The sequence below is a fragment of the Myxocyprinus asiaticus genome, chromosome 19 (genome assembly GCF_019703515.2).
Source record: "Myxocyprinus asiaticus isolate MX2 ecotype Aquarium Trade chromosome 19, UBuf_Myxa_2, whole genome shotgun sequence".
Lineage (NCBI taxonomy): Eukaryota > Metazoa > Chordata > Actinopteri > Cypriniformes > Catostomidae > Myxocyprinus > Myxocyprinus asiaticus.
The window spans coordinates 23,138,585-23,156,171 of NC_059362.1; the positions used below are offsets into that span (position 1 = coordinate 23,138,585).

At 37.6% G+C, this 17,587-nt stretch overlaps 1 protein-coding gene across 1 annotated transcript in view; it reads left to right on the forward strand.

The window, feature by feature from the left end:
* LOC127456748 (ubiquitin carboxyl-terminal hydrolase 46) overlaps window positions 1–16,022 on the forward strand; it is a 32,894-nt gene extending 16,872 nt beyond the window's left edge. The window contains exons 3-9 of the mRNA XM_051725301.1: window positions 113–326; window positions 3,331–3,572; window positions 6,760–6,836; window positions 9,147–9,230; window positions 9,321–9,518; window positions 9,887–9,965; window positions 10,089–16,022. Coding sequence (XP_051581261.1) covers window positions 113–326; window positions 3,331–3,572; window positions 6,760–6,836; window positions 9,147–9,230; window positions 9,321–9,518; window positions 9,887–9,965; window positions 10,089–10,190 — 996 coding nt within the window. The 3' untranslated portion in view covers window positions 10,191–16,022. The remainder of the gene's footprint in view (window positions 1–112; window positions 327–3,330; window positions 3,573–6,759; window positions 6,837–9,146; window positions 9,231–9,320; window positions 9,519–9,886; window positions 9,966–10,088) is intronic.
* Window positions 16,023–17,587: the final 1,565 nt, after the last annotated feature.

Consider the following 17,587-nt stretch of genomic DNA (forward strand, 5'->3'; position numbering starts at 1 on the left):
TCATTTTCATAGATCAGTTTTAATTGCATCCCAAGTTTACTTTGATTGTTTCCAGATCAAGCATTGATTAGCACAACCAAAATGTATTTATCTCTTGTGTCTCTTTCTCTAGTTTGGGAACACATGTTACTGTAACTCAGTGCTCCAGGCTCTGTATTTCTGCCGGCCATTCAGGGAGAATGTGTTGGCATATAAAGTTCAACAGAAGAAGAAGGAGAACCTTCTTACCTGTCTGGCTGACCTCTTCCACAGCATTGCAACGCAGAAGAAGAAGGTTGGCGTGATCCCTCCCAAGAAGTTCATCTCACGTCTGCGGAAGGAGAATGGTGAGTGAACACAGAAGCTTGACCTGCCACCAAACTCGCCTAACTCAATGAATGCCACAACCGTTATACTGTTTCTTCATATACAGTCAAACTGGGATCTTTTATAGACTTTAATCAGTGTAGGTCAGGAAAGTTGACTAGTCGTCCAACAAATGACAAGGCAATTTATGAGTTCTAATTCAATTTCATAGCACTAATTTATCTAGATTTATTAGTTTTAATAGTTTTTGTAGCTTTGCTTAAAAAGGGATAAATTAAGAGATGCAATTTCTTGGAAAAGGCTTTAACTTGCTGTCTCGGTTATGCTTAATCCATTTTTGTAGACCATTTTTTGTGAGAACTATGATACTTTTGTGTTATAAAACATAAATATTTAGCCTCTTTATTTGTTGATATCTGTTAGCACTTCTGCATTCATTCATTGCTGTTTATAACCATTTAATGGTCTAGGTGCACATGCTGTTGGATGTCTTTGTCAGTTGCGTTGTGTCTCAGTGTCTCACACATAGCTGTTTTTAGCACTTATGTGAACGTCCCCTTAGAATTGCATCTAATCAGGGTCTGATGGACATGGTTCTATACAGCCTAATTAAACAGGGCTTCTTAAAGGCCAACTAGTCGATTAGTTGTTCAGATAACCTACCAATTATTAGATTTTGAAAATATGCAACTTTGTACATCCCTCAGTTCTGTGAAGCATGGAAGTAGTGTTTAGAGAAAAGTGTTTAATATGTCGTATTGTTTCAAGGTCTGAGGTCACATGTAATTTTCATAAACCATGTTTTCTTGAGTTTATTGTGTCCTTGGAGATTTTCTGAAAGACATATTTGCAATGTTTTGTTGGCAGAACAATTGACCCCCAAGTACACAACAGTAAGATATATTGAACGAACTGTACTTCTATCCCTCACAGGCTTGTTTCTATTCATGTCAAATTAAAGGTAGTGTTTACTGTGACTAAGCCATCTGTTTTGTGCTAATTTGTCAATTCACTCAAAACGTAAGTGTCCAAAAGGGTCGGGGCCACTGTATTTGTGAAAATGTACAATCTGTCTTCTCCATGTTTCTAATTCAGCATCTTATGCAAAAGCTAAGAGTGATAGTAAAAATATAAGCATGTTATCATGCACTCATAGTAGACTGTCAGGACTGCAAGCGCTTTAGACTATATGAAAAACCAACCTGTCCACACTAACAGTAAGCCTCTGTGTAATATGCTGAATGAGAAGCAGGTGGAAGAGATCAGGTGTGTGTGTGTGTGTGTGTGTGTGTGTATCAGTGTGGGTTGTGAGGGAGGGATAATATGTTGTATAAAAGGGGATTTGTTCTTGTGTCTCATTCCAGAATGCTCTTGTAATGAATTAACAATACAGACCTTTATCAGAGAGAATTTGCTTCACCAGCTACACACGCTCACACACACAATTGCCTATATGATTGCACATGCTATGGCATGTTCACACATTCCCATGTGTGTGTCTATGTGTTAATTAGAGCTCTTCTCAGTTTATTTATTCACTCTATATATTTTGCGGACAAACATGCACCCTCAGAGAAAGTAATTATATATTCATGATGTCATAACAGACTTTGAAAGCTGACATTTAAAGCTAGCTTCTTTAATTGCTGTAATTGTTTCTCCTTTTTATTTCACAGCACTTGTTTATTGAATTATTGTGTTAGAAATGGACATGAAATGGTCTTCATATCAGGTTCAAATGTTTCTGTGAGCTCTAGAAACAATCATTGGATAATTAAATTTTTATAATTGCATCACAACCATTTCTGCGATTTTCTAGATTGTAAAATATATATATGTGTATATATATATATATATATATATATATATATATATATATATATATATATCCTGTTAAATTTATGTTGAACAATTGCACCTGTGGTTGGCAGCTTTTCAGACATTATAAAATAACCATAGATGGCGTTTTAGTGCCTGTTTACACTCACGGAGCACTATGGTCTGCTGATGTAGCCTCTCCGCCTCAAGATTCAACGTGTTGTGCATTCTGAGATTCTATTCTGCGTACTACAATTGTACAGAGTGGTTATCCGAGTTACCGTAGCCTTTCTGTCAGCTCAAACCAGTCTGGCCATTCTTCGTTGACTTCTATCATCAACAAGGCATTTCCGTCCACAGAACTTTTGGCACCATTCGAAGTAAATTCTAGATACTGTTGTGCGTGAAAATACCAGGAGATCAGCAGTTACAGAAATACTCAAACCAGCCTGTCTGGCACCAACAGTTATGCCAGGGTTGAAATCACTGAGATCAAATTTTTTTCCCCATTCTGATGGTTGATGTGAACATTAAGTGAAGCCTGTGACCCGTATATGCATGATTTTATGCATTGCACTGCTGCCACATGATTGGCTGTTTAGATAATTTCATAAATAAGTAGGTGTACAGGTGTTCCTAATAAAGTGCTCAGTGAGTAAAGTTACATTTCACTAGCTGATGTAATGTTAATATACCAATCTGCTGGAATAATTTAATCTGCTTTGTACCTTAAAATACTTATAATCACCAAAATAATATAGGTGGTACAATAGAACAATGAAAAAAAAATGGTGATAAAAATTGGCTTTCCCTGAACAATGGCTAGCTATTTTGTTTCCCTGAACAATATATTGCTATAAACATTATCCAGACAATATAAAAATGCATGATAGATTATCTTAATGTATATGACTGATAACAAAAATAAGAAATTTTTTTAATAAAAATCAGTAAATCTTGTAATTATTTACTAACAGTACTATTTTGCTGTAAAAGTACATGTATTGTCTTGGTATAATATAGATATTTACCAGACACTTTCACTATATTTTATAATAAACCTTATATGGTATGGTAACTTAGAGTTATCTAATTAAAAGTTTTTTTTTTAACTGTTTTTATTTTTATTTTATTTTATTTTTTATTTTTATTTTTTTATAAAAATGTTTTTAAAGCTAACATTACGCTCTCTGGCTCCTTCTACAGACTTGTTTGATAACTACATGCAGCAGGATGCTCATGAGTTCCTTAACTACCTGCTGAACACAGTGGCTGACATCCTGCAAGAAGAGAAGAAACAAGAGAAACAGAATGGACGGCTGAAGAACAACGGCACTGCCATTGCCACGGACACCGAGCCAGAACAGAACAAGATCGAGCCCACCTGGGTTTACGATATCTTCCAGGGCACACTGACCAATGAGACGCGCTGTCTTAACTGTGAGACGGTATGAGATGTTACTTAATACATAAATGCAAACCTTGATGTTTATCATTTTTCAAAGAAATAAGGGCAAATATTTATCTATATGTGATTATACAATTATTTAAAATAAACATTACTTATTATTTATTGTTATAAAAAAATATATACAGGTGCATCTCAATAAATTAGAATGTCATGGAAAAGTTCATGTATTTCAGTAATTCAACTCAAATTGTGAAACTCGTGTATTAAATAAATTCGATGCACACAGACTGAAGTAGTTTATGTCTTTGATTCTTTTAATTATGATGATTTTGGCTCACATTTAACAAAAACCCACCAATTCACTATCTCAAAAAATTAGAATACATCATAAGACCAATAAAAAAAAAACATTTTTAGTGAATTGTTGGCCTTCTGGAAAGTATTTTCATTTACTGTATATGTACTCAATACTTGGTAGGGGCTCCTTTTGCTTTAATTACTGCCTCAATTCGGCGTGGCATGGAGGTGATCAGTTTGTGGCACTGCTGAGGTGGTATGGAAGCCCAGGTTTCTTTGACAGTGGCCTTCAGCTCATCTGCATTTTTTGGTCTCTTGTTTCTCATTTTCCTCTTGACAATACCCCATAGATTCTCTATGGGGTTCAGGTCAGGTGAGTTTGCTGGCCAGTCAAGCACACCAACACCATGGTCATTTAACCAACTTTTGGTGCTTTTGGCAGTGTGAGCAGGTGCCAAATCCTGCTGGAAAATAAAATCAGCATCTTTAAAAAGCTGGTCAGCAGAAGGAAGCATGAAGTGCTCCAAAATTTATTGGTAAACGGGTGCAGTGACTTTGGTTTTCAAAAAACACAATGGACCAACACCAGCAGATGACATTGCACCCCAAATCATCACAGACTGTGGAAACTTAACACTGGACTTCAAGCAACTTGGGCTATGAGCTTCTCCACCCTTCCTCCAGACTCTAGGACCTTGGTTTCCAAATGAAATACAAAACGTGCTCTCATCTGAAAAGAGGACTTTGGACCACTGGGCAACAGTCCAGTTCTTCTTCTCCTTAGCCCAGGTAAGACGCTTCTGACGTTGTCTGTGGTTCAGGAGTGGCTTAACAAGAGGAATACGACAACTGTAGCCAAATTCCTTGACCTGTCTGTGTGTGGTGGCTCTTGATGCCTTGACCCCAGCCTCAGTCCATTCCTTGTGAAGTTCACCCAAATTCTTGAATCGATTTTGCTTGACAATCCTCATAAGGCTGCGGTTCTCTCGGTTGGTTGTGTGTCTTTTTCTTCCACACTTTTTCCTTCCACTCAACTTTCTGTTAACATGTTTGGATACGGCAATGAATGTTTGTGGCTTACCCTCCTTGTGAAGGGTGTCAATGATTGTCTTCTGGACAACTGTCAGATCAGCAGTCTTCCCCATGATTGTGTAGCCTAGTGAACCAAACTGAGAGACCATTTTGAAGGCTCAGGAAACCTTTGCAGGTGTTTTGAGTTGATTAGCTGATTGGCATGTCACCATATTCTAATTTTTTGAGATAGTGAATTGGTGGGTTTTTGTTAAATGTAAGCCAAAATCATCACAATTAAAAGAACCAAAGACTTAAACTACTTCAGTCTGTGTGCATTGAATTTATTTAATACACGAGTTTCACAATTTTAGTTGAATTACTGAAATAAATGAACTTTTCCACGACATTCTAATTTATTGAGATGCACCTGTATACAGCTCTGGAAAAAATTAAGAGACCACTGCAAATGTATCAGTTTCTCTGGATTTACTATTTATAGGGATGTGTTTGAGTAAAATGATCATTTTTGTTTTATTCTATAAAGTACTGAAAACATTTCTCCCAAATTCCAAATAAAAATATTGTCATTTAGAGCATTTATTTGCAGAAAATGACAACTGGTCAAAATAAGAAAAAAGATGCAGTGTTTCAGACCTCGAATAATGCAAAGAAAACAAGTTCATATTCATTTTTAAACAACACAGTACAAATGTTTTAACTTAGGAAGAGTTCAGAAATCAGTATTTGGTGGAATAACCCTGATTTTCAGTTACAGCTTTTATGCATCTTGGCATGCTCTCTACCAGTCTTTCACATTGCTGTTGGGTGACTTTTTGCCACTCCTGGTGCAAAAATTCAAGCAGGTCAGCTTTGTTTGATGGCCTGTGACCATCCATCTTCCTCTTGATCACATTCCAGAGGTTTTCAGTGGGGTTCAGGTCTGGAGATTGGGCTGGCCATGACAGGGTCTTGATTCGGTGGTCCTCCGTCCACACCTTGATTGACATGGCTGTGTGGCATGGAGCATTGTCCTGCTGGAAAAACCAATGTTGGGGAGTTGGGGAACATTGTCAGAGCATAAGGAAGGAATTACTTGCTTTGTCGATTAAGGAAAATACAAATGCATGGCCTCTGTGGGCTTCTATACAGTATGTGCCACTATGAACTTGAAATATCTGTAGGCTGCTTCTCACAGCTCTAGTTCCATACTGAATAAATCAATGAACATTCGGAGGGACTCCAGTTGAAACTGTCTATTTATTTAGCTCCGATTCAAAAATTCTCTAGCTTTTTCACAGCAGATTTTTGAGTTTGCCTTCGATCAGGAGTGTAGAACTAACAATGATCAGGGCACTCTTTAGAAAGTCTTGATCAAAGGATTTGTTTTTTTTTGTTTTTTGACAAAAGCACCAGGATAAGTGCTCTTATGCATCTATCTTCCCTGTTTATTAACCTACTTTCTACTTGCATTAATACACTGTCTCACTGCGGTCAACTACACCGGAGTGCTAATACACCGCTGTGCACACAATAACACCTCTGCATTTTCATGTCCTGTCATATGAGTGAAAGCCCAATCAAAGGCAGAGATAGTCAGTTCACCAGAGTGCAGCCCGTTCACCTTAAACAGTTGAGTCTGCCTATAGAAGGGGGTCATCTACATGCCTTGATAAACATCTCTAAAGAGATGAGTTCCTGGTAACTCTAGAAAATGCTTGGCTCTTGAAGTACGATTATCTCTGTATGGAGGGAGATCACTGGTCTGAAGAGGTTTGTGAGCAGGGAATAGGAGTGCTTACGTGTTTGTGTGCTTGCATTGGTTCTTGTTCTGAAATTGCTTACGCAGGCTTTCCTTTCATTTCAATTATGTGTAAAGTGCTTTGTGAACTCACATCCCCTCTAATTTTCTACAGGTCAGTAGCAAGGATGAAGACTTCTTGGATCTGTCTGTTGATGTTGAGCAGAATACTTCAATAACACACTGTCTCAGGTACACATACTAAAGTAAACACACAAAATAACATAACAATAAGCATGCATCCCACTGTAAATGGGTCTTTCTTCAACTACTTCAACTTTTATTATGTCGCAGCAGTTGGTTTTTATTAAAACTTAATAGATTTAAAATGTTGTCTTTTTGCTATATGACCGTGATATTAACCCTGTCTTGGAAACGTTTTACCAAGCCTTTATCATTTATTTTTTTCTTCTTTTCAAATCCCTTTTATGTATAGATTTGATTATTTTACCCTTTTCACAGAGCCATACTTTAAATCTTAAAATACAAAAACTCATCATAAAATATTAATCTAAGAAAAGTGTGTAATAAACATAAAACATATACGTAAATATTTATTGTGAAAATTATTTCTATCACTTAAAGCTGAAGTTTATGACTTTTTTGATGTTAAAATACTTTCTCCTATCCCAGCTTAAAATGCAGAGGCAACTATTAGTAAGCCTTTCGTAGGTTAATTTTCTCGAAAACTGTAAACACTGTCTCTGTGGCGCTATAAAATTCCTCTCTTTGTTTTGAGCGACCTGTCCAGCTTGACACAACAGCATTAACCACATTTACATGGAATTAAGACAACGGTTTATTACAGGGTTTTTGCTGAAAGCAACATTCTTAAACGTCACATAAATGAGAACACAGTATTCCTTACGCTGTTTAAGGGATTAAGAGAAAGCGGTTTAACACACCTGGGTTTTCCCCAGAGAATGCAACTTATGTGGCCACATAAACGCATAAGCGGTGTTCTTTTTTATTTTTGTATTTTTTTTTATTCTTTTTCTCCCAATTTGGAATGCCCAATTCCCAATGTGCTTTTAAGTCCTCGTGGTCGCGTAGTGATTCGCCTCAGTCCGGGTGGTGGAGGACGAATCCCAGTTGCCTCCGCGTCTGAGACCGTCAACCCGCACATCTTATCACGTGGCTTGTTGAGCGCATTGCCACGGAGACATAACGCGTATGGAGGCTTCACGCCATCCACTGCAGCAACCACGTTCAACTCACCACGCGCCCCACTGAGAACGAACCACATTATAGTGACCATGAGGAGTTTCCCCATGTGACTTTACCCTCCCTAGCAACCAGGCCAATTTGGTTGCTTAGGAGACCTGGCTGGAGTCACTCAGCACGCCCTGGGATTCTAACTAGCGAGCTAGTGAACTCCAGGGGTGGTAGCCAGCGTATTTTACAACTGAGCTACCCAGGCCCCCCCATAAACGGTGTTCTTACCGGTTTTTGAAGAGTGCGCATTTGCTTGGAACAGAACGGAAAACTTGACGTCATAGGTTGGAGCCATATATCATATCAACAAGTCAACACAGTGGAAAGAATTCAACATTTCTGGGAGTACAGTATCGTCTACTGTCCCTCATGTCTGCTTATATGCGCTGAAGTACATTTGGGGAATTCTAGAGTTTGATGTAAAAGGGAAACCCCACTATTACAGCGCAATTCTGCTGCAGGTGGCGATGGAAAGTTAAAGGGTTAGTTCACCCAAAAATGAAAATTCTCTCATCATTTACTCACCCTCATATACAGTATCCCAAGTGTGTATGACTTTCTATCTTCATCAGAACACATTTTCAAAGAAAAATAGAAAAATATTGTGGCTCATTAGGTCCTTAAAATGCAAGTGGATGGTGATACATCCTTTAAAGCTCCAAAAAGAACAGACAGTCAGCATAAACATCATCCATACAACTCCACTGGTTAAATTAATGTTTTCTAAAGCGAAATGATCACTTTTGGTGCAAAAAAGATCAGTAATTAAGTACTTTGTAACTATAAATCATCGCTTCGCTTTTTGAGTGAACCATCCATTTAAAGAAACAAACACAGCAACTACTCTGGAATATCTGGGAATAAAGCGAAGCAACAGAGAATAAAATAGCCAAGTCTTCCTCGGATGCCATGTTTTTTTATCACTAGGAAATTACATAGCTGTGGTGAAAACTTCTTAGTGACCGAGCCACATGTATACAGGTGTAAAGAGAAAGGCGATAATGTGCATATACATGTATCCGCCGATTTTGAGTCTTAAGCAGCTTTCTTGCAATAAAAGTCTTTCTGGCGTCCATGTAAATGATGTCATTGACTAAACCAGTGGTGTGAGTTGGGGGCGGGACTGTCTGTTTGTTCGATCAACGGTGTATGTAAATAAATAAGAGATAGCAATAACCAACAAAAAATGACAAAAATTGCCCATAGTTAATGTAATGTTTTTGCCTTTTCATATGTTTTATGATTTATGATAGTCATTGTGATTATTTTGTCAAATGGCTTTTACAGGGGCTTTAGTAATACAGAGACCCTGTGCAGTGAATATAAATACTACTGTGAGACGTGCTGTAGCAAACAAGAGGCCCAGAAACGGTCAGTATAAGGAGATGTGTGTTTGATATGTCTGGTACAAGTGAATGCGTGCCAAGGATTTGCTTGTAATCCTGTGTGTATGTGTTTCAGTATGCGTGTAAAGAAGCTGCCCATGATCTTGGCTCTTCATCTGAAGCGGTTTAAGTACATGGAGCAGCTGCATCGGTACACTAAACTGAGCTATCGTGTGGTTTTTCCACTGGAGCTCCGCCTATTCAACACCTCCGGAGACGCTGTCAATCTCGACCGCATGTATGACCTAGTCGCTGTGGTGGTCCACTGTGGAAGGTATGTGAACTGTCAAACAGACACATCTGCAACGTAAATAAAATTTGTATGTCATTTAGGTACATAATGTCATTTGTTTTATAAAAATGTATCATATAAACAATTTGAGTCATAACACACTGTGGTATGCACTATGATGAGGTTGAGAAAGTTTATGTAGATTCAAGTTTATGTAAACATTTTTTTTTCTTTAGAATAGATTAAACTGTTGAATTGTACAGAATAAGACATGGGGCATTTCTTAATAAAATGAATAGGGTCAATTTTGATTTCATGTTATGTTTAAAGACTTGACTAGACTTTTATGAATGCATAAATTTTTTGTGACTGTGTGTGCGTGCGTGCGTGCCTGCATGTGTGTGTGTTAGTGGCCCAAACAGAGGGCATTACATCACCATTGTAAAGAGTCATGGCTTCTGGCTGCTGTTTGATGATGACATTGTAGAGGTATGCAACTTTATGTTATATGTAGACAGAATATAAACTATTTTGCACATAGACCATATCGTTTCTCTTTGCTTCTCTCTCACACAATCTCTTTCTCTGTCCATCCTTTCCTTTCTCTCACAGAAAATTGACGCACAGGCGATAGAGGAGTTCTACGGTTTGACCTCTGATATTTCCAAGAACTCAGAGTCGGGATATATTCTGTTCTATCAGTCCAGAGAATGAAGGAGTTGAGGGAGAAAAGGCAAAGAAAAGAGAGAAGAGAGGGTCAGAAAATGAAGGTTTTGATATTCACTAGATTCCGTTCCCACATCCCTCCCCCATTCCTCATCACAAACTCAGGGTCTCCAGCTGAGACTGAGTGCCAAAAGTCCTCTGTTACCCTTTTGCCAATGCTACATCTCCTGGGAGTTCCATTCTCCCAGCTTTGCTGCACTGTGGGAATGTACATCTTCAAGTCTGACCCTTACGTCAGTCACCTGCATCTGGAAGGCACTTTATAGACAAACACAATAAGTAACACTAAAGCAACACAACAAAAACCACAACATATTCAACTTGAAGGAATCAAAAAGCTGCAAAAGGATCAAAGGAAACAATGTTTCTCATAGACTGTTTTGAGTCCTGGTACTTTACCAAGAGTGGCTGTTTCTGTCCATTCAGTGCCCAGGAAAGTGCCTCTCACCCTGGGTATCTGAAACTAGGATTTCTCTCTCGATCCCTGTCTTATAAGGTCAGGGAACCCATTTAGGGTCATTTTAGAGGTTTTTGTACTGTGATGCACACCCATCTGTCTCAGTCTCAACTCTTAGAGAGACTCCTACCTACCCTCAGTTGCCAGCCAGTCAGCACATCCTAGTTCAGTCATAGTCACCGGGCTGTGTGACAATTTGCTTTGGATTTAGGTATGTTGTGGGAATGAGAATTTGGACTCCAAGCAGTCTGTTACACAAATGAGTGTTTGTGGGTACATTTCTGATGCAAAGATTTAAAGGTGTGCGTGTGTTTGTGGTCCACCGATATAGATTTTTTAATAGCTGATACCGATATTTAGACAGCAGGGTGGCCAATATAATGCCAATATAAATAAATACAAATTAAAGGTTCACTCAGTACTTTTTTCCTCATTAAAAAAACATTTACAGTGGCAAGAAAAAGTATGTTAACCCATTGGTATTAGCTATTTTTCTGCATTATTTGGTCATAAAATGTGATCTCATCTTCATCAAAATGTGCTTAAGATAAAAACAGACAAACAATTATAATCTTTCATGTCTTTATGAAAAAGTAAGTGAACCCTTGGATTTCATAAATGGTTGATCCTCCTTTTGGCAGTAATAACCTCAACCAAGTGTTTCCGGTAGCTGCAGATTAGACCTGCACAACGTTCATAAGGAATTTTGGACCAATCTTTACAGAACTGCTTCAACTCAGTCATATTCTTAAAGTGGTCGCATACCGGGCGAGAAGTGCCATGCAGCGTTGCGTCTAGGACACAGCACAGGTATCAAACACAGGACACCTCGATGCGGTTCAGGTGGCAGACAGTACACACAAAAGTTACCAAGGTTTTTCCCTTTTTCAAGAATGAACAAGGCTAGAGTAAACTATATATGTCCATTGATAATGATTTGGGTCGAATTTAATGGAAAATATGCGAGTTGAGCTCCGTGGCATGGCAGAAATTTGAACTGCCTCCGTAGTCGTAGGTGGGCGTACATTCAGAAAACAGTTGCTTCGAATTTTAGAACACGCAATGTCGTCCACCAGACGTGTCCAGTGTGCGACCCCCTTTAGGATGTTTGGTCAGAACAGCTCTCTTGAGCTCATTCCACAGCATCTCTATTGGATTAAGGTCTGGGCTCTTGATGGAAAGCAGCAGCATGCTTCATTGTGTCCTGCCATGGACACCATGCCTGTTTAATATATTCCGTATAGTAGACTCATTAACAGAGATGTTAGCCAGTTCCAATGATGCCTTCAAGTCTTAGCTGTCACTGTAGGGTTCCTTTTACCGCAATGAGCATTCTGCTTTGTGCCCATTGAGTCACCTTGGCTGGACGGCCACTTCTAGGGAGAGTAGCCACAGTATTAAATAAGTCTCCATTTATAGACAAATAGTCTAACTTTGGACAGATGAATATCTTAGCTCTTCGAGATAACTTTGCAACCTGGTCCACGTAAGCAGATGCTGCTTGTAAATAGCAAACTCAAAATGTTTGAGTGCTTTTATAAGTCAAAGTAGCTCTAACCCACACCTCCAATCTCATTTCATTAATTTGATGCAAAGTTTGCATCAGTAACCTTATAAAAGCTGTTTTATTCTACATGGAGAAGGTCCCCTCATGGGGGCTGCAATGTTGAGATCACATGACCAGCCGAATACTACTGGCTTAATCTCAGTAACCACCTTGATATTGGACACTTCCCCTCATGGATTAAATTAATCATTGCCAACTGTGATTGTTGATTTCTACAATTGCATTGGTAACTGAAAACTATTGTGTTTGAAGGATGTTGCATCCACACCCCTAAGTGTCAGTGTAAGTCCAAGATGACATAAACAACATAAAAACGTGAATTACTGAGTGCACCTTTAATGATAACAAATAAGAATTAAAATTGAATTTAACTGTTCACTTTTTTTTACACAACATTTACTTATATTCACTAAAAAATATTGAAAAACAGAAAATGTGCTTTGACAAGGCTGTCGGTCGATATGTAATCTCAGAATGGCAAAATATCAGCCCATTAATTGGCCTGGCTGATATGTTGGTCTATCACTGGTGTGTGTGTGTGTGTGTGTGTGTGTGTGTGTGTGTGTGTGTGTGTGTGTGTGTCTGCATTTAGACTTTGAAATGGCTTTGCTTTTCATTCAGAAGTAGAAGCAGTCATGTAACCATGTAGCGGGTTTGAAGCAAAGTTTTTTCAAGGCAAGTCAGTCCACTAGGCCGCCATCTTTGGACTTGTGTGTGTGTGTGGTTAGTCTAGCTTTACCATTTTGTAGTACACCCAGTCTTGTGTGCCTAAATCTGCCTAGCCCAACTGATGTCTTCTGAGTTAGACATGAGTCAGTGTGCTTTTGTCCCATCTAAACGATAGTGTACATGGTCACTGAACTGTCACCTTTCGTTCAAGCTTGATAATGCAGTATAATAGGATTCAATTAATTTTTGTTAAAAATGTAGCCTGACCTGGTATGTATATTTCTGTATTGGGTAGCAGTACAGAACAGTGGCCAGACTCAGGGCCATCACTAAAATTCACCGGCCTGAGATAAACTTCTATGTGTGGACACCTTGTTCCCTCAGCCCAATGAGTAGGCTATACCCTTTCAGTATGTTTACAAACACTTTAAAAGTTCAATTTCAGTTTGACTAAAACAATAGAAATACCTAGTCTTTTAAAAAAAGTCATGTAAATGCTTGATTGAAATTGTACCAGTCCAAATTTTGGTGAAGTTGGACTAACAGACCTATAGTAGATAATGCATCTTTAGCTTGGTCTCGTTCAGAATGTATACACATTATTGCACCACAATTGGCCTCGCCATTGCTCGCATGCTCCGAAAGAGAGAGGGGGTGCGTGATTTGTATTTAACCCACTGTATTTGTCCTCTTTCTTTAAAAATTCTATTAAGCATTGGGTCATGTATACTTGGACCAGACAGATGAAGACTGTAACTCAACTACGCAAAAACCAGCTGAAGCTCTTTTATAACTGTGCATGTAAGCGTACTGACTGAGGACCTTAGTGGGGCCCCCATATCATAGGGCCCGGGACAATGTTCTTGATAGTTTCCCCTTGCAGTGGCTCTGCCAAACTTCCGCTCTGTTCATTTGTTAGAAGCAAGGTGACATGACATGACATTTTAGCATTACTGTAAGGTAATTTACAATAATTTGAGATCAGTTTTGCAGTGTCTTTTTAATAGGGTTTTGGTAGGAGAAACTTGAATTAAAACAGCAGCAGCCCTCAGATCACTGTAATGTGTTCTGTAAAGTTCAGCTTCACTGAATCTGATAGGACTTGCTGTTACAATAAGAACATGCGCACAATTCTTTCAACTTTGTGAAATGAATGCATTTATTTGAGAGGGCTTTTACTAAGAAAGTAAAGATAGTCCCCCATCTGAGATCATTATCTGAAACATTTGGGAACCTTAAGCCTGAGAATCCCGATTTGAAATTAATTCCATATTTTAACATGTTGGTTTTTTTTTTTTAAACATGAAAGAGAGTGGCTTTAATCTGTTACAGAAGGGAGTCGCAATACAAGTGCAATACAGGGAAAAGATGGACATTCCATGTCGTGATGATCTCATTTTAAACTGATGTTTCTACACGTTTTTTTAAACCAAGCTCTAGTCATAGAAACACTAACAAAGAAACACTTGATACTCCCATTCATTCATCGTAGCTTTTTAAAGACCATGCTAATGTTTTTTTACCTGGTCTCATAGAATCACGTTACTATACCTATATTTTTGCAAAAGTATTTTTACAAAACAATGACCTTTATTCACTTTCACACAAGTCACGAGTAAAAGTGCAAATCATCAGTTCATAAACACTTACTTTTACCCCTGTTCCTCACACAATGCTATCTTATGAAAATTAAACACTTTAGTGCATGACTTGTAAGTTGACATTTTAACGTCTGCATTACTTAAACAACTACATTTATAAGCTTGTTCACGTGCAATCAAATTGTGCGGTTGCTCAACTGATAAAAATTAACACTTGCGATGCAAGGACTGGGGTACGAGTCATGAAGAACACAACACATTCAGCACATAATCGTAGAATGAATGGTTTGAAAATAAGAGCCTGATTAACAATTTGAGGTTTTATGACGATACATGGAGGTATCAAGATTTGATATTCATCCACATTTGCTCAAGAGCCCGATCCATTTGTAGTACCACACTCCTCTAGCACATGGTTTATTACATTGTAACAATGGTGTAATTATATGTTAATGACACACTACATGCAATATGTGTAACAACACAATGTAAGACTGACTATGCAGTGTTTGTGTTAACCTTATTTGTTCTGTTGTTGCTTGACAGACGCTGACTGATTAATTGGTAATTATTATAATTTATTTTGGTTTTTGTTTAATCAAACAAACAGAAATGTGCCAAAATCTTTCCTTCAAACTGGAACACAAAAGAGATCTCTCGAAGCAAAGTTTCATTTTAATAGTGCTTCATGAAACTATACATAAATATTATGTAGACAAAGGGTGAATTCAGGTTTAGTGGAAGCTTGTAAATTAGGAAACGTACATTTTGAAGTGTATAGCATAGCGGAAATCTTTAGCTATTTAAAATGGTATTGTGTGAGGGGTGAAACCATTTGGAATCAGATTTTAAAACAATGGCAATGACAAATGATCAGAAAGTGTCACACTTCACCACTATTGATTAGAAAGACATTTTATTTTTAAAAGACTAGATTAATCTATAAACAATAACCCATTATATGCATGGGGAGGTCAAGTTTGCAAATGAAGATATAAAACCCTTAATGAAAGTGTTTGTCAGAAATGGTATTGTTTGAATATTATTTACAAACTTGGATCATTTTTAAGTAAATTCTATAGAATTAGCTGCTTCTATGGCAAATGCTCTGTTGAGGTGTTAAAGAAGTACTGTATCTAAGTATGCTTAATACTGTGAATTAAATCCCCACACATGTACATAAACATCTTGATGCGTTAAGTGGTTAATGAACCTATTAAATTGTCACTTTACACCGTTAATACAGTTCCACACCTTGTATGCAAAAACTCACCTGTCTGTTTTGTCCTCTTCCAATGTGTGTGTATTTTTTTAGGTCCAAAAAAAGAGATGTATAATGATGCGTGTATGTTTGCGTGTCTGAGAGAGAAAAATACCAGGACTCAAACTCTATTGGAAAGTGTGATAACTGTAAGTGCACTTTATCATAGCAGAACCAAAAAGGTTTCTTGTAGGAACTGGAATCCTTACTGAGATTCTTTTGGTTTATTTTCCTCTCCTCAATAAATAAAAACGCAACTTTACCAGCTGTGGCTCAGCAGTGCTTTTTATTATTCATTTGTTTGTTTTTCCTCTGTGTTCTTCCTTTAATTATTCTCCTGCTCTTTGTTGCAGGTTCGCATATTATTAATTTTCTTAATTAGTGTGTACAAAAACACAAAGGGCCTTGGGCAGAGAATGAGAGAGGGAGAAGAATAGACTCATCAAGAGATTGAAATGATGGGAAATGAGGAGTCTGATTTACAAGAAGCCCCTATATGTACCTAAAAAGATAATGCATCAACAGCAACAACTGTTTTAGGGATGACTTTAGGAAGATGTGTGACTTCCTTTGTGTATTTGTATGTGTGAAAGAACAAGGGAGATGTTTGATGTCTTTACACTCATAAAACATAACACCTGTGACAGTGAGTCGGAGAGAAGAATAATGTTCTAAAAAATCATTTACTTTTTGTTATTTATTTGTGGTTTGTAAGACCTCATCAGATGCGTGTGCATGTATGCATAATAGTATGTGCGTCACATACTGATTATCATGAAAAGAGTGATGAGAGGTGTGTTGAGGGAAAAGGGTGTCCTGAAAAGACTTCCTGGTAGCACATCTATTGCTTTTATAATCAGATTTATTCCTTTTATAATAAGTGTGTTTTTAGAGCATAGCATTATCACCTACAGTAACATTAATTTATATCACTGTTTGATGAAGGGATGTTCTCATCCAAAGGTGGGATGCACATAATTTTTTGAGGAAGCACCAATGGCAGTCCTGGCTCACTTGGTTGTATAGGTGAGATACATTATAATATACAGTAGGTGAAAAATGCAACAGTGTTGTGTCTTACACTGAAAAAAAAAAAGGATGACTTTGGAGTTTTCAATCTCCACTTTCACCTTCACATTCAAACACATCTGGGATGGCATGAAGGTGAGTAAATTATAAGATAATTTTCATTTTGGGGTAACTATCCCTAACATATCACTACTGTATAGTTATGTAATATTCACTGTGATGATAATAATAATAATTAAATAATAGATGTATTATATTTAAGCACTACCTCACATCTGTGATACTGATACTTGTGCAGCACTTTATTTGACAAAAATAGCTTCAATATAAATAAACGAGGACTGAAAAGGAAGTATCGTTACTCGTACTTGTTCCCAAAATTTTTTTACTGGGACATCCCTACTCTTTTTGTTACACAGGAAAAAGTCATGCGGGTTTTGAGCGACACATGGGAAAGAATTTTCAGTTTAAAGCAAATGACTTGGGAAGGTAACTTGATTGGACTGACCAAATTTAGATATGTGAATGAGTGAATTCTGCCACAGCAATTTAAACAAACACTGTTTTAACCTACAATAATTATGCAACATAATTATCAAAGATAAGCAAATAAGTTGCATTCAAAATCCACTTTTGGCTCAGAAATTTCTGAATAGGCTTGACAATTCTGTTCTCATTTGTCCATCATTTGCTGGGTTTCCATCCAAAATGTTTTGCATGTTTTAAGTGCATTTCTAAAAATTTGACTTTACAAATTGTTGCGCATTTCACTTCACTACATAATGTGCATTATCATGAGGG